Source organism: Solanum lycopersicum, chromosome 2 (genome assembly GCF_036512215.1).
Source record: "Solanum lycopersicum chromosome 2, SLM_r2.1".
NCBI lineage: Eukaryota > Viridiplantae > Streptophyta > Magnoliopsida > Solanales > Solanaceae > Solanum > Solanum lycopersicum.
Window position 1 is genome coordinate 57,143,509 of NC_090801.1, and position 15,973 is coordinate 57,159,481.

The window sequence follows — 15,973 nt, forward strand, 5'->3', positions numbered from 1 at the left end:
TAATTTCATTTATGTTTCGCGATATCTTTATTTTCTTTCCTCTTTTGGATCTATGGTTGACGAAGCCTTCTCAGATTTAAGTATTTTTATATCTGAACTTCACGGCTCATCGATAAAGGAGAATAAGAAAGTGAAAAAAATGGTTTAGAACTGAAAGAATATATAAATTCATAGTTGAATAGACATTGCTTGAAGAGGTTTGTTAGGGTTTATCGACTGAAAGGAAAAGAAAAAGGAGAGTTAGAGCAACGGCCGGCGGAAGTAAAAATGAATTAGGGTTAAGAATAATTTGTAAAGAAGAGTGATCATCTGTTTATATAGAATCAGTGGTGAAGTTTACGAGGATCAAATGGGCCGTATTTCGGGTTTTTTTTATGCGTTGTGAATTGGACCAATTTAGGATTAAAATTAGGGGAAACTAAGTAAATATATTACAAACTTGTACCACTTTATATTTATACCCTCACTAATTGATTACATTATATATTCTCAACTAATTTCGCTTAACTGATACTAAATCAGTATCATATATTGTATTGGTATTATTAACACTGATAATTTCCCTTATATGTGTCTGTGTACATACATACATACATACATACATACATACATACATACATACATATATATATATATATATATATATATATATATATATATATATATATATATATATATATATATATATCAAGTTAAGCAAAATTACCAGCCTTAATGATACCAATACAATATATGATATTGGTTTAGTATCAATTAAGCAAAAATTATCAGCCTTACTAATACGGTATATGATACTAATTTAGTACTTCCTCCATCCGGTATTGTTTGTCATGGTTTCTATATATAAAGTCAAACTTTAAGAACTTTGACTAACATTTTAAGATGTATTTTTCATCATATTGATATGCAAAAAATTGCAATTTATAGAACTTTTCATCTAGTTTTTGAATATCTAAATTTTTTTGCTTAATATCGAATTAATGTAATCTAATTTAATTTTGAAAATTAGTCAAATTAACTTTTAAATAGCTAAACATGACAAATAAAAGTGGCTAGAGAGAGTATCAATTAAGCAAAAAGTATGTGCCATGAATTACTTTGAGTTTGGGTATACACTTGTAATTAATTTAAATTTTATGTCCCATTTACGTAGGTTTCCCTTAAAATTAGGTGCAAATTTTTGCTAAAGTTAACATAATTTAACCAATTTTTTAAAAAAGTGATCGAAGCTTGTATTTAGGGTTATTATTTAAATATAAAAACACTTAATATCGCCATAATATAAGATGATATTGATCTAAAAAATTGTAATAATAAATATAATAATTAGTTAAATACATGATGACAAATGCATATGCAATTTTGTCAGAATTAAAAGTGAAACTAAAATTTTCAAAAATACATAGAATAATAATAATGATGATGGTGATAATAATAATAATTATGATAATATAATATAGAGAATATTATTTTTAGATATAATATGAGTGATAAATATACGTAACATTTTTTTGTTGTAATATTTCAATGTTGTTGCCAAATGTAGCCTTAGCAATAAGAAAAAAAGGCGTAGCAAGTGTTGACGTAAATATTGTGTAAAATAAAGTTATGCAATAACAACTATATTGTCGTCGAAAGCTAATCATTTATGCTAGAGAAAAAATTATTGTCAAGATTTTATTTGTAAAAAATCACATATATCATTGTTACTTATACGATTATTTAGCAACAAAAAAAATTATTGTAAGAAATTATTATTTTTTAATAACCTTAATTGTTACAAGAAGATGAGTTAGAAAATCTGTTAATAATCTTACTACAAAAAACACACACATATATGCACTATAACTGATTTTACTTAGTAGATAGTTTATGTAAAATATGATATCAATTAGGATTTTTATTAAGTTTTAGTTTTTGATGGTGATTTAATAGGTGATTAAAATTTAATTGATTAAATTGTATCTCACATAGTTCAAATGATTAAAGCATGACAAGTCCTTTACGTGTGAGCATGTATTAGACAACCAAAAAGAATATCTATTGAGTTATTACTAGGTACTTTAGTGCCACATCACTACTGTATATTGTGGTTGATTTTCGTGCAGTAAATGACAAATCTTGTCATCAATTTTGTATATTATAAATTCAATGAATATTATTTTTCACAAACATATCTTCTACGACACACTATACTCATGACCAAAGAAAAAAAAAAACATACTTATACACACTTAACACAACAAACAAGATTTGGGGTGTTAAATAGTGTGACTTGAATTTGGACGGGATCGAGGTGGTAGTGGTGGTGGAGTGTTGATGGTGTGACTTGGATTTGGAGGGTTATGAGTTTTTAATAGCGCGACTTAGTTTAAATTAATTTTGTATAAATTAAAATCAGAGTTCGACAAATTAATTTTTAATTTTTTTTTCTTTACAACTCAATAAATAATACTTGAGGTGTCAAATATGTGACTTGAATTTTAAGATATTAATTAGTACATTAATCAGTATGACATGAATTAAATTTAAAAATATTAAAATTATGCTCAATTTATTTACTTTAAAGGTGTCAAATAAGGTGATTTGAATAGATACTAACATATTCAAATTAGAAATCTACCTATAAATTGAATTTTAAAATAGCTTGACTAAAATTTAGCATACATATTGATAATCTTGTATATAGAAATATTAATATGATAAAAAACACGACGCTCAACAAATTATATGGGGACTATAAAGGCTTTATTTTATTTTTTTCCCTTTATTATTTTTGTGGATAGTCCCTTATGATATCTTTTAACCGTTTGCTATAGCTCTTTTTTTCATCAATTTCTTTTTTATTTCACAAACTTATTTTTATTTAAATTATATGTTTGTTTTGTTTTTTCTGATCTTAAATTTTTTTATTTGAATATAGTTTAAGCATTTTTAATTCATCCATTTAATGTTACTCTTTTCTTAATTTTTAAAATTATTTAGAATAGCGAAATCAAGAAACATATTATTAGTCTAATTATTTGTGGATTACAATTCAATTTTATTAACTAGTCCTAAGTTTGCATTAAAGATAGTGCACTATATATTAAGAGCACTTTTTTTTTCAAAGTCACAATACCGACATATAGTTATTTATTGAAAATTTTCTCTCAAAATAAAGAATTTGATAGATTTCCCAAAATTCTTCCTATATCATCTACAGAAAAAGTTAAATTTCATTTCATAGATTTTCATTGGTTATGTTGGTTTCATTAAGAAAAGTACAAAAAAAAAAAAGAACTTCATTTAATTTTAGGAAAAAAGATAAATATATTTTTGAATTATCGTAAATGATATGCTGATACCTTTCGTCATACTTTTGAAACATTGGTGTTCTTGCCGTCCATAAATTAGATCATAAAGTATGACAGATTATATTTCCATACCATTTATGATAGTTCGGGGTATGTTTGTCATTTTTTTCTTATTTTTTAATAATATATGCTAATTTAGTTTAAAATAGTAGACAAATGATATCCATAAATTTTAGTTTTCGATAAAATACAACTTTCTTAAAAATGATTACACTCGTAGCTATCAAATACTAAATTCGCCTTTGATTAAACTGAATTAAGTTTATGAATGAATGGGTTAAGGATCCATCTAAAAATATTTAGTTAAATGAATTAGATCCGATAATTTTAAAACAAGATATAATATAATACACTCAATTATTATAAATTTTAATTTTCATTTATGTATTTATATTTTATTTAAGTGGTAAAAGATTTATTTTCATTTGTTAGCTCGAAACTCACTAATTGTTATGAGCCAGGAGTCTCGGTGCAATGCCGATACCTATACGGATATCGCATGACTAGTTGTTAGACCGAAAAGAAATAACAAAATTAAAAGGCCTTCAGAAAGGTTTATTTCAGACAAAGCCCAATTAGCAACTAGTTAAAAGGACAACAGATAAGAAAGAACTACGAGCAACTTTCACGTATGACAAATATAAAAATTATATTTGTATTCTATAAGTATAATTTTCATAATCGCGCTCTATAAAATATATATATATATATATATATATATATATATATCGCTATACATATACAAAAAAAACAGTTGTATAATTCGTTATACATATAAAAAGAAAGCAGTTGTATAATTCGTTACACATATACAAAGAAAGCAATTGTATTATTTGTTATACATATACAAAAGATCAATTGTATAATTTTTGTTGTATAAAGTGAGAAAGACAAAAGAAAACTAGGTAGGGGAAGATTGTATTTGTATAATCATAAGAGTATAGGACAAAAATATATGTATTTGTATTTGTATAGATAATTTTCTCTCGCTTTATACAAATACAAATACAATGTGTACATTTGTATTTGTATAAAGTGAGAGACGCGAGTGAGATTGACGAGCGAGATCTGGAAGAGGAGAGAGAGGGGAACGAAAATATATGAATATATACAATTTTCTCTCGCTTTATACAAACACAAATGCATTTTATACATTTGTATTTGTATAAAAGCGAGAGAGGCAAGCGCGACTGCAACTAAAACGAGAGTGGCGAACGAGATTCCACCAGGGAGAGAGGCAAAAAAAAAATTAGTTTGCTATAGGGTACAATTAAATCAAACTATGTTTATAACATTTAATTTTAATTAATAGTTTACTATTATATACAATTTTCCCAAGAACTATTTATGCAACCCTTTCTTTGAGTTTTGCTTCTCAACCCTTTCTTCTACTTGTGTTCTTCAATTTCTATTTTAGTTCTTAAATTTTTTGTAATTTCTATTATGAGTTAGGAAAATATATATATTGATTGTTTAAGTTTGAATTGCGTTGATTTTGTGTCACGATCCAAAATTATTCGTGAGTGACACCCACACTTATCTCCTTAGATAGGCGAACCAACACATCTAAACCCCAACATATACCAATAGTCAACTATAAATAATATAAATAATGTGGAAGCTCCAAAAGATACTAACATTCAATTTAAATAAGTTTCTAAAATTTAATACTTATCATCCCAAAATCTGATAGTCATCACATCAAGGACAGCTATTTTCAAATTATCAAGTCTAAGAGTGTTTAAGAAACCAAAATAAGCAAAAAAATGGTCCTTGTCCGAAATTCAAAGACATCAAGACGTTAATGAGAGAATCCAGCACGAGCTAGAATTAATAGCTCACTCTGAACTCTGATGTGCTGGAGACTGGCTAGAGTTGAAGGCGAGTCGAAGTCGATGGTACACTTGCTGCACTCCACAAAAGAACAGAGAAGAAAATACAAGTAGGAGACAGTACAAGGAACACGTACTGAGTAGGTATCATCGGCCAACTCAAAATAGAAACCAATATATATTGAATAATAACATAAAATCAACTACAATACTTAACATATGGCAAACAACACACACATGAACCAATGCCAACAACACCATAGTAGGTACACCATCGTCACAACATCAAGTATACCTTGGAGGACTCATGCCTCCATACCATAGTCATTTGGAAAATGGGTTCTTTGAGATTGAATATATTAAGTTAATTCAAGATTCATTTCCTTAATGTTATTGTGTCGGAATGTGACACTTCGATCCCACATACAGTGTCGGAATGTGACAATAGTAAAATTTTTTGTTTTTATTGTATAATTTGAAAAATGTTAACTTATGTTTATAATTTATAAGAAAATATACATTATTTTAAAAAAATTAAAAATAAGTAAATATATTTTCTTTCTAAAAAAAATATTATATTGAATTTAAATTTAAATAATATTTGAATTCAAATAATTAATTTAAAATTAAATGAGAAAAATTATTTAATTTTTTTTTAAAACAAAATTATATACTTTTATATTTATATATATATATATATATATATATATATATATATATATATATAAAGTGAAAAGGATCACATGACAATAGTAAAATTTGTTTTTTTATCGTAAATAGTTGAAGAAGTTCACATGTAAATAGTACATGAGACTTTCAATTCTATAAATTGGAACTTATCCTTCATATTCATATTACTTTCAATCTTCCAATCTACCAACAATTTTAGGTAAAAACATTTGAATATTATGGGAGAGTCTAGCCAAAATTTCAGTCATTTGAATTGTTTCTCATCGGATTCAACTAATAGGTAAATAAAGTAATGTTTTCTTATTTCTTAAAAATTATTTTTCTTATATGTAATATATTTATATTATTATTTTTATAGGTATGATCAAATTCAAAATGCAGTGAGTTATTGTACACAAATTGTAAATAACAATGTTATGGGTGATGAACGAGTTGGTTAGTTGCACAATGATGAACCTTCCGAGCATGAATTAACAGACAGTGATGATATGTATGACGGCGATGATGATAATGTGGATAATGCACCTAATGCATCCATTGAAGATCAAAGTATTAATTATCATTCTACAGCGATTCCATACTTAGATCACACTGACGAAAATGCAGAAGATTTTATGTACACGAGAGATGACGGTTCCATTCGAACGGCACTTTGGAATTCAAACAATCCTAAACATATCCAGTCAGGTTCGATTGTTGAAAACTAAATATTTTATAGTTGTTTATTTATTTATTTATTGCATGTTGATTAATTTAATTTGTATATGCAACTAGGTATGTTATTTATGAATAAGATGCAAATGAAATCTGCAGTAAGAGCATATAGTCTTGCTATTAAAAAAGAATTTCTTTGTGATCAATCCAAAAGTAAAAGTTGGAAAGTTATTTGCAAGCGTCATGAGTTAGGGTGTGATTGGATGATTCGGTTTAGAGAGATTTCAAGCGGTATGTGGAAGACAGGAAAACATAAATATTAAGATGATCCGTGAAATTATCAAAGGAAAACATCACTATACTCCTAGTTACAGAAAAGCACAAAAAGGTCGAAGAAAAGCATTTCGAATGGTTTATGGTGATTTTGAAAGTTCATTTAAGGCATTACCTCGATACATGGCTGCATTACAATTATTCAATCCAGGCACTATTATTGAGTGGGAGCATCATTCTACAACAATGCAAGGTGAGCAAATTTTTAAATTTCTTTTTTGGGCTTTTAAACAGAGCATTGATGGTTTCAAAAGTTGTAGGCCGGTCATTTCTATCGACGGCACACATCTTTATGGTTTGTATGATATCAAATTGTTAATTGCGGTTGGAATTGATGCGAATGGAAATATTTTTCCACTTGCATATGCTTTAGTTGCACGTGAGAGTTTTGAGTCTTGGTCATGGTTTCTCAACTTATTATGGACACATGTAGTTTGTGAACGACAAGGAATTGGTCTTATTTCTGATCGTCATCAAGGAATCTTGCAGTGCGTTCAATCTTATGATTGGTTGAGTCCACCCAACACATATCATAGATTTTGTGTTCGACACTTAAAAGCAAATTTTAATAAAAAATTTGTAAATAGTGAACTCAAAAATCTAATGTGGTTGGCTGCTACTGAGCATCAGGAGAAAAAGTTTATGCAACGGATGCAACAAATCAAAACATTGTCTCCTGCAGCATATGAATGGTTAAATGAATTTCCTTTGGAAAAATGGACGATGTATAAGGATGGTGGTCGTAGATGGGGTGCCATGACGACAAATGTGTCTGAGTCATATAATGGTTTATTGAAAAAAGCTCGGGGGCTTCCTGTGACTGCCATGGTTCGAATGACGTTCAAAGCTCTCGTTGATCGTTTTGTCGAAAGAAACAATCTTGCAATTGCATTACTTTAAAGTAATATGCCATGGCCACTTGCGATAGATAAAAAATTTAATGATTATTATCAAAGAGCTCAAGGGCACACAGATATGATGACTTACAACACAGGTGATGGAGTTTTTGAAATTCTTACTTTTGCTCATGATGGTAAAGGTGGAAATGTCCACAAGGTTACTGCAAAAGGTAAGAAATGTTCTTGTGGAAAATGGAGAAACTATCATATGCCTTGTTCGCATGCCATCAAATTTTGTGGACTTCGCGGAATTGAGCCAAAATCTTATGTAAGTAAATTCTACAGTGCAAAATATTACAAACGAACATACAGTGAGACATTTAATCCAGTGGGTGATGAAATGTATTGGCCACCAGCTCCTTTTAATTTAATTGCAAATACTGAATATTTGCGGACAAGTGGTACGCAAGGAAGAAGCCGACTTAAGAATGATATGGATATAGCTCCGGCTCGCATGACTAGAAAATGTAGTGTTTGTAAGGAGACAGGTCACACAAAGGCACGATGTCCTACTCGATTTTAAATATTTTGTATATGTTTTTAAGGTTAATGTGTTTTTATTATCTTGTTATTAATATTATGATATATCTTTTATATTTATTTGTTGACATGAATTTAATTTGTCTTCCGCATTTTAAATATTGTACGTAAAAAATAATGATTTTACCTAATATAAAAAGTATTGATTTGACTTAATATAAAAAGTATTGATTTGACTTATGATAAAAAAAAAAGTGAATCCTCCAAACTTGTTCAAACATACAAAAATGTTGACAAAAAGTATTGATTTGAGATAAAAAAAAGTAAATCCTGCAAACTTGTTCAAACATACAAAAATGTTGACAAAAAGTATTGATTTGACATATGATATATCTTTTATATTTATTTGTTGACATGAATTTAATTTGTCTTCCGCATTTTAAATATTGTACGTAAAAAATAATGATTTTACCTAATATAAAAAGTATTGATTTGACTTAACATAAAAAGTATTGATTTGACTTATGATAAAAAAAAGTGAATTCTGCAAACTTGTTCAAACATACAAAAATGTTGACAAAAAGTATTGATTTGAGATAAAAAAAAAGTAAATCCTGCAAACTTGTTCAAACATACAAAAATGTTGACAAAAAGTATTGATTTGACATATGATATATCTTTTATATTTATTTGTTGACATGAATTTAATTTGTCTTCCGCATTTTAAATATTGTACGTAAAAAATAATGATTTTACCTAATATAAAAAGTATTGATTTGACTTAACATAAAAAGTATTGATTTGACTTATGATAAAAAAAAGTGAATCCTGCAAACTTGTTCAAACATACAAAAATGTTGACAAAAAGTATTGATTTGAGATAAAAAAAAGTAAATCCTGCAAACTTGTTCAAACATACAAAAATGTTGACAAAAAGTATTGATTTGACATATGATATATCTTTTATATTTATTTGTTAACATGAATTTAATTTGTCTTGTGCATTTTAAATATTGTACGTATAATATCTTTACATTATTATTATATTACTGATTTGAACTCTATTAAAAAATAATGATTTGACCTAATATAAAAAGTATTGATTTGACATAACATAAAAAGTATTGATTTGACCTATTACAAAAAGAAAAGTAAATCCAGCAAACTTGTTCAAACATAATCTCATTACTTTGTTCAAACTTGCACGAAACAACAAAATTTACATATTTCAAAATTCGAATCTTCAGCCTTTTAGAATAAAGGTGCATAAAAAAAATTATTCTTCTGAATCCGAATCTTCTACATCTTCATTCTCATCTTCATTTTCATCTTCATTTTCAAAATCTTCCTCATTTTGATAGTGACTGCCTGTTCCACATCTAGTTGATTTGTGTAGCCTAGATGTTCTCCGAGGTGGATTTTGTCTATTAAGAACTAAATTTTGTGAAGCCCCAGCATTAAATCTTGAATCATCAAACGCAGTTACCTATAATACAATATAACATAATATAATCAAATAAACATGCAATAAAAATAAAAAAATTTATAAAAAATTAAAAAATTGTATGAAAATAATTATACTTACATTCGAAAAATTCAATCTTCCACCAAATGGAGAATTATGTATCGGAAATTCACGCATACCATGTTGAAAACCATATTGAGAACCACTAAATTGTGCAAACCCAGATATTGGAACCTGCGAAGTTACAAAACCAACTGTTTGCTGACTAGAAAAATTCGGATTAGTGTTAGAGGGCCCTACAGAAAAATCAAATGTGGGATAATAAGGCTCGGGAGTCGCCACATTAGTGTTAGAGGGCCCTGCAGAAAAATCAGCTGTTTCACTAGTGGTCCTTCTACCTCGACGAGCACCCTCTCTCGGTGTTGTTTATCGTGATCGGCGAGATACTTGTACTGGTGGTGGTTCATCGTATTGAGTGGGAGGATTGTAATCATGATCAAAGCTCAATCGCGTTCCCTGAAAGGCCGCATTCATTGACTCCATTGAAATACGAGCGACTTCCGCTGCATATTGTCTCATTTCATTAGATTGATTTTCATCATTTTCAATCATCCGAGCTCGACGATACTGCATTTCATGACCTCTAGCCTATAATGAATAAACAAATATTAATAAAAAAAATTATTAAAGATTGACATAATAATTTGAAATTTATGTAATATACATACTAATGCCTCATGTCTTCCTGCCATGTGTTGATACCCTTTTTGTACAACATGTTGTGGATTTCCAATGACCATGCGGGTATGCCTCATGTACCAACGGAAGTAATCTGTTTGATCGCTTACAAATGGAGGTCGAAATATACGATTTTGACGTTGTTCCCATAAATATTGTGTATAGTTAAATACATCTATATCTTCTTGTTTTATTTTTGATCGTTTATCACGCTTAAAATGATATTCGGAAAATTGGGTACACGGTCCAGGAATATGTTGTAAATAACCGAACTGTCTCACAACACGATCAACCATGTGCCACTCACGATAAATTCCATAAATCAGTGGCACCTGTGCCATCCAGACACGTTGTCCTGACCGACACCACTCAGGCAATCCATTAATAACATCTTCCGAATAAGGCTGCCAAATAAACTATAAAAAAATAATTAAGTAAGATAATTATAAAAACAACATTGGCAGAAAAAAATATATTCTTATTTAAAATAAAATAAAATATGAAAAGTATAAGATACTAATAATATTAAATACCTGTTCATCAGTTAGATTATCAAGTACATCCCTAATCACACCGATTACAGTTCGTGCCTCATTTTGATGATTTCTACGTCGCGTCCATTTACGTGCAAGTGCAGTTAAAGCCTCAAATTGATTGGTTCTTAGAGGCTTTGGCAATGGTTGCAGGGAAATAATTCTTTCCCATGCCCAAATCTACAATAAATAAATTCACCATTACTTATAATGCACTTAAATTTAAAAGTGCATATTACTAGTATATAAAAAATATTTAATCAAAAAAATATGTATACCTGCACTAAAGAGAGAAATCCACAAACTTCATTTGATTTTTTCATTGACACACGGCATAAACAATTATACAAATATGATAATGCGGCCGATCCCCATGCTTGAGTTGACATTAAATCTAAATTTCTCATGTCAATCAAAATGTCCAAATTAATCTTATTATTAGATTTATCCGGAAATATTGATCCACCACATAACCATAATAAATATAATCTAAATCTTTGTTGAACTTCATGCTCAGTTGAGTTATCGTTAATAACTTCCAAACCTTCGATATACTCAATCAATTTATATGTTGACAATCTACTAACACCAGAAAAACAACTAGTATCGGGTAACCATCCTGTTAATTGAAAAATCATTTCTTGTCTACCTATAATCCCTAAAGAATCAGCTCCATTTAAAATTATAGGACTACCATCTACTACCATTCCGAATAAAATTTCAATATCTTGTAAAGTTATGGTAGCCTCGCCAGTTCGCATGTGAAAAGTATGAGTTTCCGAACGCCACCTTTCAATTAAAGCAGAAATTAATCCGGAGTCATACGGCACACATCCAACATCAAGAATTCCTTTAAATCTACAATTTTCAAAATATTGAAGGATGCGAGAATGTAATGGATGATATTTTAAATGTTGCCAAAATTCAATATCACCACGACGCGTATATAAGCAACATCTCTCTTCTTTTATGCTACCATTCCAAATTCCTTCGGAACGATGATGAACTTGAATTTTTAATACATCATGCTCTACTGGACCAGGATGTACGTATAAATTTGATGGATCCATATCTATACACAAAAAATAAAAATAAAAATTAACATTAATATAAGTATCAAACGATTGAATATATCAAACAATATCATATAAAAGTATAAAACTAATTAAAATAAATTAAAAATAAAATAAATTTAAACTCACCTTATAAGGAAAATGCTTTTAAAAACTTTAGAAAATTTGAAGAATAACAAGAATTTTAAGATTGTGGAAGATTGAAAGTAGATTGGATTGGAAGATTGAACTACCAATTTATAGAATTCAAAGTATGAAAAATTGAAGTACCAATTTATAGAATTCAAAGTATGATGTACTATTTACATGTGAATATTTTTTTTAAAACTTACAATAAAAACAAAGGTTTACTATTGTGATGTCATCCACTTTAACTTGTGAAAATTTTCTTCAAATTATACAATAAAAACAAAAAATTTTACTATTGTCATGTGATCCTTTTCACTTTATATATATATATATATATATATATATATATATATATATATATATATATAAAAGTATATAATTTTGTTTTAAAAAAAATTAAATAATTTTTCTCATTTAATTTTAAATTAATTATTTGAATTCAAATATTATTTAAATTTAAATTCAATATAATATTTTTTTTAGAAAGAAAATATATTTACTTATTTTTAATTTTTTTAAAATAATGTATATTTTCTTATAAATTATAAACATAAGTTAACATTTTTAAAAAATTTTTTATTTAAAAAATCGCTCAGCGATTTAATAACAATTTTTTTTTTTTTTAAATAAATCGCTGCCTAAGCAGCGATTTATAAAAAAAAATTTTTGATATAAATCGCTGCTAGAGCAGCGATTTATATCAAATTTTTTTTTTAATTTTTATAAATCGCTGCTAAGGCAGCGATTTATATTGCAAAATTTTATTTTTTTTTATAAATCGCTGCACTTGCAGCGATTTTAAAGAAAAAAAAAATTTTCTTCGTAAATCGCTGTCAGAGCAGCGATATACCTTATTTTTTTTAAAAAAAAAGAAAATTAAAAAATAATGTTAAATCGCTGCCAGGGGCAGCGATTTGTAAGAAGAAACATTTTGAAATCGCTGCTTGAGCAGCGATTTCATTTTTTTATTAAAAAATTTTTTTTTGGCAAAATCGCTGCCTCAGCAGCGATTTTACTTTTTCAGTCGAAGTAAATCGCTGCGTCGGCAGCGATTTTACCGTTTTGGTTTATATAAAATTTTATATACCGTTTTGGAATTTTTGTTAATATTTTTACCCTTTGAGTTTCGGACTCCAATTATTAGAATCAATACTCCAAACAATAATAAATTATTAAAATATGAAGCAAATAATTATCAAATCGTTGGTGTTGCAGTGATTTTGCTTTTTCTGGCGAGCAAACGCTGCTCCACCAGCGATTACTGTTTTGATTAAATTAAAAATTTATATATCATTTTAATATTTTTTGTTAATATTTTATACCTATTAGACTTCGAACTCGATAATAATATAATACGGAGAGTATTAATAGAAATATCTATTGCTATTAAATACCCCTTTTATTATTATGGTGTCATTTCACCTGTGCCAGAGTGTTTTTCCAATCACTGGTGCTTTTGAAAATGAAATTCAAAAGCTAAATTTACACAATGTCAAAATACAAATTCTATTGATTGCCATTATTTCTTAATTTAGTTTATGGAATGTAACTTTGATTATGTCTTTGTTATTTTCAGTCATAGAAAATGTCATTCTCATATTCCTTACCTAAAGTGAATCATATTACTTCCTCTAATAAACTCCCAAATTAATTATATTCTATGAAATATAGATATAGCCCTTAACTACGCTATTCTCTATTTTTTTTTCTCCTTCGACTACTATTTTACGTCACTATATTATAAATTAAATCAGTAAATTCCACGATAAAATTTTATAATTATTTCATGACTATTATTTTTCGCTTTAAAATAACAAAGAGTAGTTTCAGAATGAGGTTAAATTTTGAGAGCATTAGTTGAATATCCGCAAGCAGTTACCACGTACATAGCACAATGTGCATTTCGCTTCCTAACAATCACTCAATATTTGTTAAGTCTAAATTTCTTGCTGATGAATATTTATTCTTTCAAGAAAAAATATTCTATGAAAATGTATTGCACTATATATATTATTTTAAAAGGAAAATGTGGACACTAATCATACTTTATTTTATTAAAATGACATTGATCCTTTTTTTTTTTGGGTAATAGAAACGGACCTCGTAATATTAAATACTCTAACTTGGTAGGTATATATATTTATTCAAGTAGAATTCATAATAAAACACTACACATGAAAAGAAAAACATGAAAACGATTAAGAAAAGAAAATCAATTTCAAATTGTTCCCTATATAGTCCTTGATATGTCATAATATGGTTGTCATTCTTAATTAATATGTTGTAAAAATAAGGAAATTTCAGATTGTTTGTTGACATGTCATTTTGTAGAAAATTTATTCCCCGGGCTTACTTACACTTTATTTCAGAATGTATCCTTTGATTTAAGCTTTTTATATCGCAGAGTAAGTTCTGTTTCAAAACTTGCCTCGAAAATAAATTTAAAAGTATTGATAATAAGATATGTTTGAAAACTATTTGTGGAAGAACTTTGTTAAATCGTCGCAAATAAGAAGAATAAAAAAGTTCTGATGCAATAAATAAAATATCTTCATCATTAATTAAAATTAAATTCAAATTTTGAATATCAAAAAATTAAATAAATTAATATTGTTTATTTTCTTAAATAAATTATACACAACGCAATTTTTTGTTAATCGAAGCTATATATATCGAGCGCTGATAGCACCAACAGGAAACGAAAATAAATTTTAACTTAGGAACCTCGCACTTGTATATTAATTGATATATCATTATGATATTTATACCACTAATGTGTAATATATGTCATATAGATTTTATTTGGGACAAATTTTAATAACAAATCTTTAACTGAAATCTTTTTTACTTTTAGAATTATATAATGAATATGTCAATAGTATCCAAACAAAAAAGTAGAGCATGCAACAACATATCATATTCACATGATTTATGTGCTAAATTTAACATTGATCACTCCTAATACACTTAAATTATAGTTATTAATGTCAAAACAATCACGAAATTGAGCATCTTAATTTTAAACAATCAAATAAAGCATATAAATCATTTTTTTGAATTCTTGTTTAAGAAGAAATTAAAATAATAATGATTCTTATATTATAATTGGTGCTTCAAATTAAAATCTTAATATTATGAATCCAAGAATTAAAAGAAACTTACCACTCATAACCAAAGTTTTGTCACCACTTATGAAGAACTGTTTGTGCTGGGTTTTATCTGATGTTCAAACATAAGTGACAAAAATTAAAGGTAACATATATTACCTCAAACATAAGTGAGAAAAATTAAAGGTAACATATATATTACCTCATTGGCATAGGTAATGTCAAATTATATTTGCTCAGTCTTTAGTTATCTGTTCACTTTTAAATTAACACATCAATTAAGGACACACTTATATACATAATGAATTTGTTATTTTATTCTTATTAATCATGAAATGAATGAATTAAAAATTTAATATTTTCAAAAAATTCTATACAAAGTAATTAATTGAGGATATAACAAGTATTCTTTCTTGATTTGTCAAAATGGACAAGCATTAAGAACAACTTAAAAAAAAAAGTAATTAAAAACAGAAGAAGTAACATTTTAACAACTTGAATTTTCTTTCTTTCTTTTTTTTTTGGTTAAAACAACTTGAATTTACTTACAGGAAACATGTATAATTTTTTCAAGAATCATCATCAAAATTTTCAAACTTTCTATTACATGAGTAATGGAGAAATTGAATTGGTAATCCATCAATGTTACATTTACTAATTAAGAAAAAAAAGTAAATAAATCTT

At 27.4% G+C, this 15,973-nt stretch overlaps 3 protein-coding genes across 3 annotated transcripts; 2 read left to right on the plus strand and 1 right to left on the minus strand.

The window, feature by feature from the left end:
• The first annotated feature begins 5,939 nt into the window (after nucleotides 1-5,939).
• On the plus strand, nucleotides 5,940-8,364 carry LOC138341790 (uncharacterized). The gene is made up of 2 exons (XM_069293561.1): nucleotides 5,940-6,565; nucleotides 6,653-8,364. The coding sequence occupies exon 2, from the start codon at nucleotides 6,857-6,859 to the stop codon at nucleotides 7,763-7,765; it is 909 nt and encodes a 302-aa protein (XP_069149662.1). The 5' UTR covers nucleotides 5,940-6,565; nucleotides 6,653-6,856; the 3' UTR covers nucleotides 7,766-8,364.
• Nucleotides 7,844-8,287, plus strand: LOC138342170 (uncharacterized). The gene has a single exon (XM_069294373.1). The coding sequence runs from the start codon at nucleotides 7,844-7,846 to the stop codon at nucleotides 8,285-8,287; it is 444 nt and encodes a 147-aa protein (XP_069150474.1).
• Nucleotides 8,365-9,183: 819 nt separating the features above from the next.
• Nucleotides 9,184-12,085, minus strand: LOC138341791 (serine/threonine-protein phosphatase 7 long form homolog). The gene is made up of 5 exons (XM_069293562.1): nucleotides 11,957-12,085; nucleotides 10,981-11,160; nucleotides 10,438-10,863; nucleotides 9,830-10,357; nucleotides 9,184-9,730 (listed from the first exon to the last, which is right to left on the minus strand). Exons 1-4 carry the CDS (start codon nucleotides 11,957-11,959, stop codon nucleotides 10,136-10,138), a joined length of 831 nt encoding a protein of 276 aa, XP_069149663.1. The 5' UTR covers nucleotides 11,960-12,085; the 3' UTR covers nucleotides 9,184-9,730; nucleotides 9,830-10,135.
• Between the last annotated feature and the right edge of the window lie 3,888 nt (nucleotides 12,086-15,973).

Bases quoted from the DNA above. Each gene is read 5' to 3' on its own strand.
- LOC138342170 (XM_069294373.1), top strand. From the start codon at position 7,844: ATGACTTACAACACAGGTGATGGAGTTTTTGAAATTCTTACTTTTGCT.
- LOC138341791 (XM_069293562.1), bottom strand. The intron at 10,864-10,980 runs GTATTTAATATT...ATTTTTTTATAG, and splicing joins ATAATCTAACTGATGAACAG to TTTATTTGGCAGCCTTATTC. The intron at 10,358-10,437 runs GTATGTATATTA...TATTCATTATAG, and splicing joins CAGGAAGACATGAGGCATTA to GCTAGAGGTCATGAAATGCA.
- LOC138341790 (XM_069293561.1), top strand. From the start codon at position 6,857: ATGATCCGTGAAATTATCAAAGGAAAACATCACTATACTCCTAGTTAC.